Here is a 15,545-nt window from a genome sequence, read left to right on the forward strand (position 1 = left end):
GACACCATCCCCTGTGGGAGGGGGCCCACCTGCCTAGGACCCCTGGAAAGGATTGAGTCCACAGTACCGCCAAGTCTCTCAGCAATCTCAGTACCCTCAAGAAAGATTTTAAAACCCAATATCTTACAAAAGGTTTAGGAAATATTACCTTAGATGGCAGGTTTTGAATGACCTTTTTTATGTGATCAACATGAACTCTGTGTTATTCCTAAAACTGAAAATGTAAGAAAAAGAAATAGGTTTGATGATCTTTCCTTAAAGGGCATCCTTAAAAGTTGTTGCAATTCAGAGATGACTAGCAATGTTGCTGCCTGTTCCTCATTTATACCAAACCCTTTGGATCAAGGGAGCACTGAACTGGGTGATTTGCCTGTTAGTATGTCGCTGTAGTTAAAATGTATTTGCTCACCCCAGGGGGCCATGCAAAAGCTATTGGCATGCTTGCTTGATGTTTGAAAAGACAAATTAGTGCCCCATCCTATCTACCAGCAGGGTACAATGACCCAACAAGGAAAAGTCAACTCAAACCACTGTGTAATATGTTTACATTTTTTCCTAGGAAACTTCAGTTACCAGATCAACTATGTCAGTGTGCAAATTACATGCAAGCTAACGGAAGGTGGAATACATTTGAGGCAGGCCATGCGGTTTAGCTTGATGCCATTGGGGGCTATGGTTTATCTTGGAAGAATCTACAGTAGCATTGAGTGGGGAAAGGCAGGGAAATGGGGATTGAAACAAAAATGCTTATTACAACTTTCCTGTCTCCTGTCCCTTACACTGTCCCAGCTGTTTTCTAAATACTTGGCAATGTGAGAAGAATTTTTCCTATAGAGTCACTCAGCTGGAGTAAAAATGGACCAATTGAGCAAGGTCAGCAACAGTCATGCTCACTTTTTCTTCATGTGCAAGGAAAACAATGCAAAGGCCCATGGGTCTGTTGCTTCAGTTTAATGAGCCGAACATGTTTGTTGGTTTGTACCACCATAAAAACTGATTGAGTTTAATATAGAATAAAGAAGTTCTCACATTTGCCTTATAATGTAGCTAACGGCCCAGCACATGAAATTCATGTGTGGATATGGTCCCTAGGCCTGGTCTGCGATCGGCCATCTTCCCCAGCTGCCGACAGCTGGCCCCGCCCTCCACCGCTACCCACCCTGGTTCCCCATTTGCCATTGGATGATTGGTGCCTGATGGCTGGGATGGTATTCAGTGCGCCTCATAGTGACTGGCCCAGTGGTCGTTCTGGTCATTCTGCCATTAGGGTCATTTGTATATTATCCTTTTATTATATAGGATTATTTTATAGGATTTGCACTAATCAAAAGAATACAATATTAGTGAGAAGAGGGAAGCTATACCTTTCCATTAAGTAGATCTTAGGATTAAAGATGGAACAAATAATAAATGAAATGGAAATTCTCTACATTTCTACTTTCAGTGAGTTGAAGGGACAGTTCAGAAGTAAAAATTTTCATGAAATGTGAAAATTCAGATAATGAATTAATGAATAAATCAACTAACAACAGTTGTATCATAGACTGGGGAAAAATTGTTATAACAAATGACCATATTATTTGCTCTTTCCCCAAATTTTATGCAGTCCTACCCTTAGTTATATTATAAATTCAGTTTGAATGTCTCAGTGCTTATGGCAAATACTTATTGAGAAGAAATATATTATGGTACTATATTGTAACCCATTTTACAGAGTAAATAATCCTATATAATAAAAGGCTAATATGCAAATAGACCAAATGGCAGAACAACTAGTTGCTATGATATGCACTGACCATCAGGGGGTGTACGCAAAACATGGCAGGCTTCAGGTGTGGCAGGATGGTGGAGCAGGAGAGCGGGGGCACCAGACAAAGGCGGGGTGCTGGTCACTGTCATGGGGCAGACCTCTGGTGGTTACTGAAAATTCTTTGTTCCCACACACCATGGTCCTGCCTGGTGCTTGCACCTGCTACCAGCACTGGAGCTGCTGCTCACACCCACTGCCAGCACCCAGCACTGGGCACCATCAGCAATTGCAAGTGGCTGCTGCCAGACCTGATCGCCCCTAAGGGCTTCTCCACCTCCCCCTGCTCCTGAGGGGTGACCTGTGCGTGCAGCCTCCTCCTAAGTGGTCATGACGTTATGGTGTCCTGGCTAATTTGCATATTACCTCTCTATATAGACTAGAGACCCAGGACACAAATTCATGTACCAGAGAGGTCCTTGGCCTGGCATGCAGGATGGGGCTGAAACGGGCTCTCTGATATCCTCCAAGGGTGCCGGATTGCAAGAGGGCACAAGCCAGGTGGAGGGATCCCATTGGTTCATGATTAGGGCTGGAAAGGGATGCCGGAGGTTGGTCAGCCAGGGAGGAACCTTGGGAGGGCTCCAGGGTGTGTCCAGCCTGTCTCACTCAGTTCTGATTGGCCAGACCCCAGCAGCAAGCTTAATCTACCAGTCAGAGTGTCTGTCCCCTGGTGGTCAGTGCACAGGATACTTAGCAGTTGAGCGGCCTTAGCGTATCATTAGCATATTATGCTTTAATTGGTTGAACAGCTGGTTGGACTACTGGATAGTTAGCATATTAGGCTTTTATTATATAGGATTACTGATTATATGTCCTGTGTTGTACTTTACATCCTCATGATTATTTTGTAACTACCATTTACAAAGGTTACCATTAACCCTTCTAATTTATCACCCTGACCACCAAACCCCCTCTCCTCTGGCAACCATCAGTCTTTCCTCTATATCTGTTTGTTTCTGTATTTTTGTTTTCTAGATTTCACAAAAAGTGAAATCATAGGGTATGCTTATTTTCCTCTGTCTAATTTCACACACTATACCCTCTTAGGTCCATCCATATAACAAATGGCAAGATTTTCTTTTTACTTGAGGAATAATATTTCATTTTATGTATATACAACTTCTTTATCTACTTGTTTATTGCTTCTATGTCTTGGTTATTGTAAATAATGCTTCAATTAACTTAGGGGTGAATATATCTTTTCATTTAGTATATTGGATTTCTTCAAATAAATACCTATAAGTAGGATAATGGGTCATATGCTAGTTATATTTTTAATTTTTTGAGGAACCCCATACTGTTTTCTGTAGTGGTTGTTAAGAATTTATAATCTCTCCAACAGTGCACAATACTTATTTGATTTATTGATAATAGCAATTGTGACAGGAGTAAAATGATATCTCATTGTTATTATTTTGCATTTCTTTGATGATTGATGATGTTCAGCATTTTTTTTCATATTTCTATTTGTCATCCATATGTCCTCTTTGGATAAATATCTATTTAGGACCTCTGCCCATTTCTTAACTGTTTTCCGTGTGTGTGTGTGAGTGTGTTAAGTTGTATGAATACTTTATATATTTTGGATATTAATCCTTTATTGAATGTATCATTGGCAAATATCTTCCACCATTCAGTAGATTTGTCTTTTTGCTTTGTTGATAGTTTCTTTCACTGTGAAAAAATGTTTTAGTTTGATGTAGTCCCATTTGCTTATTTTTTCTTTTTTTCCCTTGCCTGAAGAGACATATCCAAAATGATATTAATAAGAACAATGTCAAAGAGCTTATTTCCTATGCTTCCTTCTAGTTTTATGGTTTTAAATCTTATATTTACATCTTTAAATCATTTTGAACTTATTATTGTATCTTGTGTAAGAAACTGGTCTAGTTTCATTTTTTGGATGTATCCAGTTTTCCCAACACCATTTATTAAATAGTCTGTCTCTACCACATTGCATATTCTTGCCTCCTTTGACATAGATTAATTGGCTGTATAGTGTTGGTTTATTTTTAGGCTCTTTATTCTGTTCCATTAATCTATGTGTCTTTTTTATATAACTATATCAGCATCATGCTGATATCGTTACTATACCTTGTAATATACTATGATATCAGGTAGCATGAATCCTCTAACTTTGCTCTTTTTTCAGATTTCTGTGGCTATTCATAGTCTTTGTGGTTCCATATAAATTTTCAGATTATTTGTTCAAGTTCTGTGAAAAATTCAATTGGTATTTTGATAGGGATTGCATTGAATCTATAGATTGCTTTTGATAGTATGGACATTTTAATGATGTGACATAAAAAATTAATAATGTTAATTCTTTCTATCCATGAGCACAGTATAGGCCTCCATTTATTTGTATCTTCTTCAATTTCTTTCTCCAATGTCATATAATTTCCCAAATACAGATCTTTTACTTCTTTGGTTAATTTTATTGCCACAAATTTTACACTTTTTGATGAAATTGTAAATAGGATTATTTTCTTAATTTATCCTTCTGATAGGTCATTATTGATGTATAAAATGCTACTGATTTCCCTATATTAATTTTGTATCCTGCTACTTTACTGTATTCATTTCTTGGTTCTAATAGATTTTTATGTAGATTCTTTAGGGTTGTCTGTATACCTAGTATCATGTTATCTGCAATTAATTATACTTTTAATTATTCCTTTTGAATTTGATGGCTTTCTTGTCTGATCACTGTGGCTAGGACTTCCAGTACTGTGTTGAATAAAAGTGGTAAAAGTGAGCTTCCTTGTCCTGTTCCTGATCTTAAGGAAATAGCTTTCAGCTTTTTACTGTGGTTTGTCATGTATGACCTTTATTATGATGAGGTATATTCTCTCTAGCTCCACACTACTGAGAGTTTTTAATATAGAAAGATGCTAGATTTTGTCAAATGCTTTTCTACATAGACACAATCATATGATTTTATCCTTTATTTCATTTATGTGTTGTACAGTGGTGCCTCACACAACGAACTTAATTCGTTCCAGGAGCAAGTTTGTTATGCGAAAAGTTCGTTATGTGAAACGCTTTTCCCATAACAATACATGTTAAAAAAAAATAATTCGTTCTGTAGCATAAAATATGCTAAGATGACATAAAAAAAGATAGATTTTTTTGTTATTATTTTTATTTAGATACATCTAAAAACATAATTTAAAAAAAAAAACACACACACATTTTTTTAATTTTAAGACAGACTAAGTAGAGTCTACCGAATCTTGCACATCTTCATCCATTTTCTGCTTTTTGGCCGATGGTTTCATGAAAAACCTGTCCAAAGTCGTTTGTTTTTCTCTTTTCTCCAACATCTGCCGGAAATAACGGACAAGAGTATCGGAGTAAAGATCGTTGATCCTGTTTGCTTCAGCTGAATCCGGATAGTGGGCATTGGTAAACTCCTGAACTGCTTTCCATTTGACCAGGATATTCTTGATGTCAGCAGTTGGGATTGGTTGATTGTTTGATTGTTGCTCCTCGTTATCAGATGACGCTTCCCTTTGAGCATTGTCCTGTTGCTGGACCAGAAGTGCTTGGAGCTCTTCAGTTGTCAGCTCTTCTTCGTGTTCAATAAGCTCCTCCACATCCTCTTCCTCTACCTCTAATTCCAACCTTTGGGCCACTGTGATGATGTCCTTCACCACTCCTGTGTCATCAACTACTGCTTCTTCCTGGGTCCACGAAGGCACAAGCATCTTCCAAGCAGAAATGAGGGTCCTTTGTGACACTTCTTCCCAGGCCTTCTGTATAAGTCGTATTGCCATAAGGACATCAAATTTCTCCTTCCAAAACTTTCGGACAGTCATATTGTCTCCACCAAACTCGCATTCTTCAAACACCTTATTAAAGAGGGCTCTAGTGTAGAGTTTTTTAAAGTTCGCAATAACTTGCTGATCCATTGGCTGAAGAATGGATGTGGTGTTTGGTGGCAAATACTGCACCTTGATAAAAGGATAATTTTCCTGCAATATTTCCTCTAGGTCTTTTGGGTGAGAAGGGGCATTGTCAAGTAGTATCAGAAGGGCTTTGAGCGGCAGTTCTTTTTCCAGCAAGAATTTCTTCACGGCAGGAGCAAAGGTTTCCAGAATCCATTTGTTGAAGATAACTTGGGTCACCCAGGCTTTTTGATTGGACTTCCAATGGATGGGCAGTTTGGACTTAATAACGTTATTTTTCTTGAAAATTCTTGGATTTTCAGAGTGATAAACCAATAGAGGTTTGATCTTGAGGTCTCCGCTGGCATTAGATGAAAACGTAAGGGTAAGTCTGTCCTTCATGGCTTTGTGTCCTGGCAATTTCTTCTCCTCTTTTGTAATGAAGGTTCTGCTCGGCATTCTTTTCCAGAAAAGACCCGTTTCATTGGCATTGAACACTTGTTGTGGGCAGTATCCTTCATCCTTAATACATTTTTGAAAGTTAATAGAGAACTTTTCTGCTTCTTTCTTGTCAGCACTGCCAGCCTCACCATGCATAGTAACGCTGTGGATTCCACACCTTTTCTTAAATCTAAAAAACCACCCCCTGCTGGCTTTGAATTCTTCTTCATTATCTTGATTGCTGCTACTTCCAGGGACGTTTTTCTTTAGATCGTCATAAATTCTCTTGGCTTTGTGACAGATAATATCTTGGGTTGTTACGTCACCTTTCACCTGCCTGTCCTTAATCCAAATCACTAATAGCCTCTCCATTTCCTCGTGGATTGAAGACCTATGTTTTTCATGAAATAGTTTTGATACTCCTTTGGCTACTTTGGCTGATTTGATTGCATCCTTATTTGTTAAAATGGTGAAAATGGTGGTCTTGCTGAGGCCAAACTCTTTGACGAGGTCACACTGTTTTACCCCACATTCACTCCTTCTAATTATTTCCTGTTTCATTTCAACAGAAATCACCTTCTTGCTTTTTTTAGAAGCCATGATATAAAAAAAATATTGAGTTTAACTTAAAAGGACGACTGCCGTGATACGTGCGTGATTTAATTCGTAATGAAGAACGATTGCCGCGATACGTGCTTAAGTTAAGCGCAGTGACTAACGACTGCCTGCAGTGCCTGCGCGGAAGGATGTAATACATCGGCAGCGATCGTGGAAGCTCGGGCGAAGCAGTCGTGGAAGCTCGGGCGACTTCGTTGTGTGAAACGAAGTTCATTGTATGAATCATGAAATGAAGTTCATTGTGTGCAGCGTTCACTGTGCGAGGCGTTCTTTCTGCGAGGCACCACTGTATCACATTAATTGATTTGTATATATTGAATTAACCTTGCATCCCAGGAATAAGTTTCACTTGATCATGATCTATTAACTTTTTAATATGTTGCTGGAATTGGTCTACTAATATTATGTTGAGAATTTTTGCATCTATATTCATCAGGAATATTGGTCTATAATTTTTTAATGCCCTTTGTCTGGTTTTAGAAGCAGGGTAATTCTGGCCTATTAAAATGGGCATGGGAGTCTTTCCTCCTCCTCCACTTTTTAGAATACTTTGAGAATAAGTGTTTAATTCTTCTTTGAATGTTTGTTAAAATTCACCTGTAAAGCCACCTGTTCCAAGAATTTATTTGTTAGGAGTTTATTATTACTTATTCTGTTTTTTAGTAGTTATTGGTATGTTCAGATTTTCTATTTCTTCTTGATTCAGTCTTGTAAGATTGTTTCTAGGACTTTATCAATTTCTTTCGGGCTGTCCAATTAGTTGGCACATAACTGTCCATAGTATTTTCTTAAGATTCTTTGTATTTCTGTGGTGTCATTTATTCCTTCTCCTCTTTCATTTCTGATTGTATTTATTTGGGTGTGTTTTTTTTTCTCTCTCATTTTTTATTTTTTTTATTTTTTGGTGAGTCTGATTTAAAAAATCATCAATCTGCTTAACTTTTCAAAGAACCGGGTCTTGGCTTCATTGGTCCCTTTGATTGATCATACATATATGACTCTCATTTGTTTATTTTCAATCTGGTCTTTATTATTTTCTTTCTTAGTTTTGGTTTTATTCTTCTTTTTCTAATGGTTCTAGGTATAATTTTAAATTATTTATTTGACATTTTTCTTGTTTCTTTAGGTAGCCCTATATAGCTATGAATTTTTCTCTTCAAATTGCTTTGGCTGTGTTTCATTGATTTGGGATCATTCTGTTTTAATTTGTCTCAAGGTATCTTTTGATTTCTCTCTTTGCCTTTAACCTTTGGCATTTTAATTATGGGTGTTAATGTGGGCTTCCTTAGGTTTATCTTATTTGTGACTATGTGCTTCCTAGACTTATATGTCTATTTCCTTCAATAGTTTAGGGAAGTTTTCAGTCATTATTTCTTAAAATGGGTTTTCAATCCATTTATTTCTCTCTCCTATTTTTGGTACCATATAGTGTGAATGTTTTCACATTTAATGTTGTCCCAGAGATCCCTTAAACTATCCTCTAAAAAAAAAAAAAAAAAAAAAAAAAAAAAACTTTTTTTTTCCTTTTTGCTCTTTTGAATGGGTTTTTTGCTACCTTGTCTTCCAAATCGCTGATTATGACATCTGCTTCATTGAATCTGCTATTGATTTCATCTAATGTATTCTTCATTTCAGTTATGATAGTCTTTATTTCTGTGTGTGTGTGTGTGTGTGTTTTAATGTTTTCTGTCTCTTTGTTGAAGTTCTCACTGAGTTAATCTATTCTTTCCCTAAGTCCATTGAACATCCTTTTAACCAGTATTTTGAACTCTATCAGGTAGAATGCTTGTCTTCATTTTATTTCATTCTTTTTCTGGATTTTTACTCTGCTCTTTCACTTGGGACATGTTTTTATTTTGGGGGTTTTTTTTTTGTTTGTTTGTCTCTTCATTTGGTCTGACTGAGTTTTTTCCTATGTATTAGTTATTAATAGTTTGGTTATGTCTCTCAGTTTTGGTAGAGTGGCCTTACACGGTAGGTGTTCTGTGGGACCTGGTTACATAGTCTCCCTGTTCACCTGTGCTGGGTATTCTAGAGGTGTCCTTTATGTGGGTTGTGTGTGCCCTCCTGTTGTAATCTATACTTGATTATTTTTGGAACCTCCATATGTGGGATTGATCTTCAGTCTGACTAGCTGTGAGACCTGACTACAGCAGAGATGTGTTGAGCAGGGAATGGGGAATGGGGAATGATCCCACATTGCAGGAGTTACTTTAGCTGGGCTCTGCTGCCAACGAAGTTCACCTCCCAGGGGTATCAGTTGTGCAGACCAAGTTCAGTTGCCCCTTGTGCTCAGCCCAGTGCCAACTGGTCGGAACTACTAAGTGATCCACTGTTGGTAGCTACTGGGCTGGGCTTAGAGGCACTTGGGAGAGGCTGTGATGTGAACTGAGGCTAGCTGCCACTTGTGACAAGCTTGGGACCCTTTGCTGGGCACCATCACGTGAGCTGAGAGGAGCTGCCACTCTTTCAGGCTTATTGCTGCTCACTTGAAGCAACATTCCAAGCCAAGACTGATTGATCGCCACTTATGCCAGGTCTAGGGCCACCTGATGGGTGATTACAATGCAAGTTGAGACTGGTCACTTCTTGTGCAGCTTTAGAGCCACTAGCAAGAAGTACAGAGAATGCCAAGACCAGCCGCTGCTTGTCCGAGGTTTGTAGACTTCTGAGAAATTTTAGGAAAGTGCACAGCATGAACCTAGGCAGGTCTCTTCTGTAGAAAAGCCACCAGGAGGAGTTTGGGCTGGACACATTAATTGGGTGTGGCGGGGCCTCAGGGAATTGCCAGGCAGGATAAAGGGTATTAGCCAGGTTAATGGACAGCACAGATTTGGTGCCTTCCTGCACTGTGCCAGCTGAGTGGGAGGAGGGGTCAGCAAAGGAACAATTGCACCTGCCAGCCACTCTGTCCTTGGGAAGAGCTGCCCTGCCCTCCTGTCCTGGTTCTGGAGATAGTCAATGTAGTTTCTCCCTGTATGTTGCCAGCACTTTTCAGGCTGATGCCCCTGGCTGGCACCTAGAGTGAGTGAGTTTGTGAGCGAGTGAGTCTCTGCCCAGGACCTTTACTAGTAAGTGGTCCTTTAAGAGGGCTCCCAGGTCTCCTGAAGCCCTCTATCTCACTCATATGTAATCCCTGCAGGGTATTCTTATAGCCAGATGATAAGGGGACTCTTCTTCCCTGCACTGGAGTCTTGGGTGTGGGACTGGGCACCCCCACTCCTTAGGAGAGGACCTGTGTAGCCGAGATATGCCTCCCAATTCTTAATCACCGCACCCTGGGCATGGGACCAACATGTTTCACAAATTCACCTGTCCTGGTGTCACTTCTTTGTGTCTTTAGTTATGCAACTTCTCTTTGGGTAGTCTTTAGGTAATTCTGGATGATGTTTTTTCTACAATTTAGTTAAGTGAGTTGTCTAAGGTCACAAAGCAGAGGAGAAAAAGAGTCTGATTTTCAAGTCAGGTTATGACGCAAGTATTTTGTGCTTTCTCCTACACAAGGTCATACTATGTGACCTCAGCTACAGCATACTCATAAAGACTGTGGTAGGGTCAAATTGTCCGTGCCAACCTTTCTATCTAATATAGGCTCTGGGGTCTCTTGACCTCAGGATCCTGTGAGATCATCGGAAGAGATGGTCCTCACTGGGCCATAGCATGACTGGCACAGGGTGGCGCAGTCCTGTCCTAGATGTGCTGTTCTCAGGATGTTATTCTGTGGAAGGGAAATGCCTGCACATCCGAGCAAGCCAGGCCGAGGAGCCACCCACCTACTCCTCCTCTCCATAAGATCAGCTTACATGAATATTCAGCAACCAGGACCCCTAAAATTCTGCTGTATCTCCCACCTGTGCTGTCATCTTATCACAATCCGTGGCCTGTGCCAAAAGCTACATTTCAGTATTAGAGAAAGGCTCGGGGTTTGAGGAAAGTGACAGAAATATTTATTGAAGTGGTGTGCTTGGACTCCATGCAACGTGGAAAAGAGACTCCCTCATACCCACTAATCCCCAAACAAAATAACCATCAGGAAATATTAAAACACACATTTTATTAGTTTCATTTAATTTCCTAATTGCTCAAAGTCAGCTTACCCATTTACTGCTGTGTGAAATGCTTAGAGGCAAGGCGCACATTAAAGGGATTATTTCCATGTAATCCCTCCCTCCCAGAGGGTAGGAACTGATCACTTATGAATTCTGATTTACTCTCTGTAACAATATCAAATGGAGGAAATAGTTATTGTAAAACGATAGAGTCGGTAGCAGGGTAATACCGCGGGAGAGTGTAATTTAATAGCAGAGAGAAAGTACCTCATTTTCGGTAAAAGTTATGCGAGCCTTTTTCAGGAACAGCTATTAACCAAACTGAATTTAGCCTCCTGTTTTTTGGGCTGTACCTCTGTTAATTGATAGATGGTGAAGATGAGTAGCCTGTTAAGATTTTAATCAAATAGGTTGTGGGAGTAGATGTGACTTGGAGACCTGAGGCTAGTGATTGCTCTGGGCTTTGGCTCTGTGTGACAGCCCTCCTTCTCGCAGGAAAGAGTGCAGGCACTCAGCCGAAACCGGTTTGGCTCAGTGGATAGAGCGTCAGTCTGGGGACTGAAGGGCCCCAGGTTCTATTCCGGTCAAGGGCATGTACATTGGTTGCGAGCACATCCCCAGTGGGGGGTGTGTAAGAGGCAGCTGGTCGATGTTTCTAGCTCTCTATCCCTCTCCCTCTCTGTAAAAAATCAATAAAATATATATTTTAAAAAAAAAGAGTGCAGGCAGTAAGGTAGAATGTAGATGCGTGAAGCAAATTACACAGGAAAGGCGATGAGGGAGGAAGGGGCTGTAGGTAAATATCCGCCAGGAAGCTGTGACAGCCTGAACTGGCGGTTCCTGTGGCACATCATAGCTGGCCCGAGACCATGCGACGGCAGGGGCTGGGAAACCCATTAGTGACCCGGGAAAAGCTCTTCCTTGTTCTGTTGCTGATACATCTCTCCCTGTCATCGCACCTATAACCCCACTACACTAGTTTAGGAGCATGATTGCTCTTCTTGGGAGGCAGGAAGCACTACAGCATTAGAGGAGCACAGAGGCAAGGCCAGTCCTTAGCAGCAATTTCTGGCCCCTCAGCACTGAAATGGGCCGTTTCTCCCTTTCAGGCTGAGCCCCTCTGATGTTTCATATTCATTCTCTACCTTCGGAGGCAGCCTCATACAAAGAGGCTACAAAATAAAACATTTTAAAGCCCTCCAGGAGATTCGTACCATGCATTTTATTAGATTGAAGGCAAAACGAGCTGATACCAGCAGAAAAAAACACAAAATGGCTGCTACAGACCCCAGCTGACCTCTTTTGCGTGGAAAATTCTCCATATGATTACAGAGCTAATGAGTAATATTTAATGAAAACATTATGCCTTTGCATATATTTTTAAGCGGCGCTTCTTCCATTCAAATTTACATAGAAATAAGCTGATATGTATAAATACGCATCTTGGGAATCCGTGTGCTTTAAGGAAAACACTCATCTGCTATCTCTGGCTCTTTCTATACGAAGCTCCAACTTCTCAACAGAGAACTGTAGAATTCAATCAATCATCCGGTTGACACGCAACATGCGAGCATTTGATGATGCGTGGATGAAACAGCTGAACCCAAGGCAGACTCACCCGCATTTCGCAGGATGTTTGGGCTTTATGCAAACAACAGTGGATGAACTGTCCTAAACAACTGCTAAATAAATACATGCGGGGGGGGGAGGCGGGGAGGAATCTTTCCATTTCAAGAATCCTTAAGCATTTGAGGATAATGACTTAGAATCACGATTGTTTCTGGGGGCTGCCTATATTTCCTTTTCTGCTCAGAACCTGAATCACGGCGGTCCTGGATATGACATTGAAAGCCTGTGACACCTCTCTTTCCCCCTCTCTCTCCCCCCTGTAGGTGGAGCTGACAGGCAGCAGCGTCTTTGACTATGTCCACCCGGGGGACCACGTGGAGATGGCAGAGCAGCTGGGCATGAAGCTCCCCCCGGGGCGGGGCCTCCTCTCCCAGGGTGCCGCGGAGGACGGAGCCAGCTCAGCATCCTCCTCCTCCCAGTCAGAGACCCCCGAGCCAGGTGGGACGCAACCCCAGCATATGGGTTGGTGGGCAGGACCTTTGCCAATGATGGCACACAAGTTGCCAGTGTGGAGGGATTACAAATAGGCTTGATGGTATTTAACAATTCCGTGCAGCTTTCTGTCCCGCGCAGTGATTAAATAAAGGAGAGATTTGAAAATAAGGAGACATTTTAAGAAGTATAATCTAGGGATCTGATTTCAGGTGAGCAATAAATACAGAAGGCACTGGGGCCTTTAGTGTCACTGTCAAATTATTGGAGGGGAAGGTTCAGGTTTGGAGAGCCCTCTTCCTTTTATTGTTACCGTGGCTACATGTAATGCGCTTATTTATTATTCAGCAAAATCTGTAGCAGAGACTCTCTGAATATTAGCTTACAGAGAATTAAAAGTGTGAGGGACTTACAGAAATCTCAATTTCTTTTTTTGGTAAGCATCAGAAGGTACTTGAAAGATGTGAGCAGATAAATTAGGGCTAAAAAGAAAACAGAAATGGCTACATTTTAAACTGCCTTTCTACCCTCCGTATTTAATTAGATCAATTGTATGGAGGAATGAACAGAGGTGACATTCCTCATTGGGATTCCTTCCAGGACTCTTATAGACTTTGCATTCAGAATGTTCCCATTTTCATTGTGTTGTACTGATGATAATTTAAGTATTAGGGGAAAATCCATTTATAAATTAAACAAAATGACTTGATATCCATCAGTCCCCTAGTTCATCAAGCTGTTCAAACACGAGGAAGATTGGCTGGTCGGCCCAGGTCTTCCGAGAGCGCTGGTAATTAGATCTGCGAAGGATTTATTCTTTGCTGATTGGGGCTTTAAATTAATTGAAGTTCCACATTTGTGGTTTTGTCCTTTTTGTACTTTTTTAGAGGAGATATTTCATATTCTTGTGTGGTGGAGTGCTTGGCCAAGCAGCACTGGTTTAAATGTTAATTTTTCTCATGAGAAGTTTAAGATTTTTAATGAATCAAGGCCTGATTTGAAGTGCAAAGTTTTATTTGCTTGTTTGAGAAATTATTTTTGCACTCTAAAGATGCTTGCACGTTATTTGATATGCTGTTTTAAAACATATTCACAACACAAAAGCATTTTATAGAAATAAAAACGAGGGGAGCTCTAATAATTACCACTAAAAGAACTCTACATACTTCTAAGGAAATATTTTCATTGGACCTCTTATAAAGAATCACAGCACATTTGCTCACACAGAAGGGGACAAACATATTTGTCCTTTTTGGAAAATAAGTCAATTCCATCTAGAACCAATCCATGTTTCCTCGTTAAAGTCAGCTGCAGCTTGTAGGGCAGTATCTGTACCACAAGTGAGTGAGCATCCTCCTTCAACGAGCTCCATGCCTGAGAAAGAGAGTAGTTAAGACTGCTCTTTATTACTTACAAATGGCAATTGTGTGTGTGTGTGTGTGTGTGTGTGTGTGTGTGTGTGTGTGTGTTGGGGGGGGGTCGTATATTCTTAGAGCATTGCTCACTGACTTCACTGAATAGATGTGTTTGTGAGCTCATTGGAACTGCTGTTTCAGGCATTGGGATGTCACATCTGGGTAGATGGAGAAGCAGCACACGCACATACAGTGTTCTATTCCTTCATGTAGACTGGGAGAGGGGAGCCTGGGTTGCTCATGAAAATCACGCAGTGTGTAAGAATTCAAGTTTATAAAACTTCATATGAACTAAAGCCTTAGAAATGTGGACTTTGTTTCCCAGAGTCACAAATTTTCGGTTTAAGTAGGATTTTCAACAATCCTTTCATCTGGCCTCCAACCTATGAGCAGGCAAAACCGGCAGATAACCTTCCACTCTCTGCTGGAACTTTCCTGATGGGAAGCCAAGCAACATACTAAGCTACCCACTCCTTTGGGGAGCAGCTCGAATAGAAATTATCCCTAACATGGAGCCAGAGTCGACATTACTGTAGCTTCTCCCTCTGATCCAAGGTCTACCCTCTGAGATCACATTTCAGATTTACTCCTTTCTGCCCATCATAACCTCTCAAATACATGAAGTCACTTACACCAAATGCCCCTTCCTCCTGCCTGCCTTTCTTTCTGGGTCAAACAGCCTAATTCCACAGCCATCATACATGTTCCTAAGACTCTCTCCACCCTAGTCACCCTTTCCTGCCTGTGCTCGTTTGCAGTGACCCTAGAAAAATATGAGTGTAGGAACTGAGTGTGGCCCTCGAGATGTAGTCTGATGAGTACAAGCAGAGGGACTGTGGCCTTCCTCCATCCACGCTGCTGTCCTTCTGTTAACACCACCTGCGGTGGAACTAGGTCTTCTTAGTAGCCTACTGACACTGCTGATTCACACTGAACTTGATGTCTGCACAAACACATGTTGAGGGCGACTGTCACTTGGAAAAGACTTTGATCGGGAGGGGAAATATCCACAGCCTGTGAGCCAGTTCTGCTAGGATCTCCTAAGCTAGAGTCCAGATCACACCGGTTTAAGCTGCATATAGAGCTCAGCTAGACCCGTGCCTTCTCTGCAGCACAGCTGGCAGAAAGCAACCCCCGTGCACTCTGAGCCCTCAGTCCTCACTGGGCATCTTTTCATTCTGGGTTGTAGAATAGCATGTCCCTCTTAAAGTTGTGTTGTCCTTTAACAATTGAGATGTGATTGAAATTTTACTTGGGGTTC

At 40.9% G+C, this 15,545-nt stretch overlaps 1 protein-coding gene across 5 annotated transcripts in view; it reads left to right on the plus strand.

Annotated features, from left to right (window-relative positions):
* NPAS3 (neuronal PAS domain protein 3) overlaps positions 1 to 15,545 on the plus strand; it is an 865,816-nt gene that overhangs the window by 728,481 nt on the left and 121,790 nt on the right. For all 5 annotated transcript variants that reach the window (XM_045585294.1, XM_036451409.2, XM_045585289.1 and 2 more), the window contains one exon: positions 12,701 to 12,875. In XM_045585294.1, coding sequence (XP_045441250.1) covers positions 12,701 to 12,875 — 175 coding nt within the window. The remainder of the gene's footprint in view (positions 1 to 12,700; positions 12,876 to 15,545) is intronic.

Source organism: Pipistrellus kuhlii, unplaced genomic scaffold, assembly GCF_014108245.1.
Source record: "Pipistrellus kuhlii isolate mPipKuh1 unplaced genomic scaffold, mPipKuh1.p scaffold_m20_p_1, whole genome shotgun sequence".
NCBI lineage: Eukaryota > Metazoa > Chordata > Mammalia > Chiroptera > Vespertilionidae > Pipistrellus > Pipistrellus kuhlii.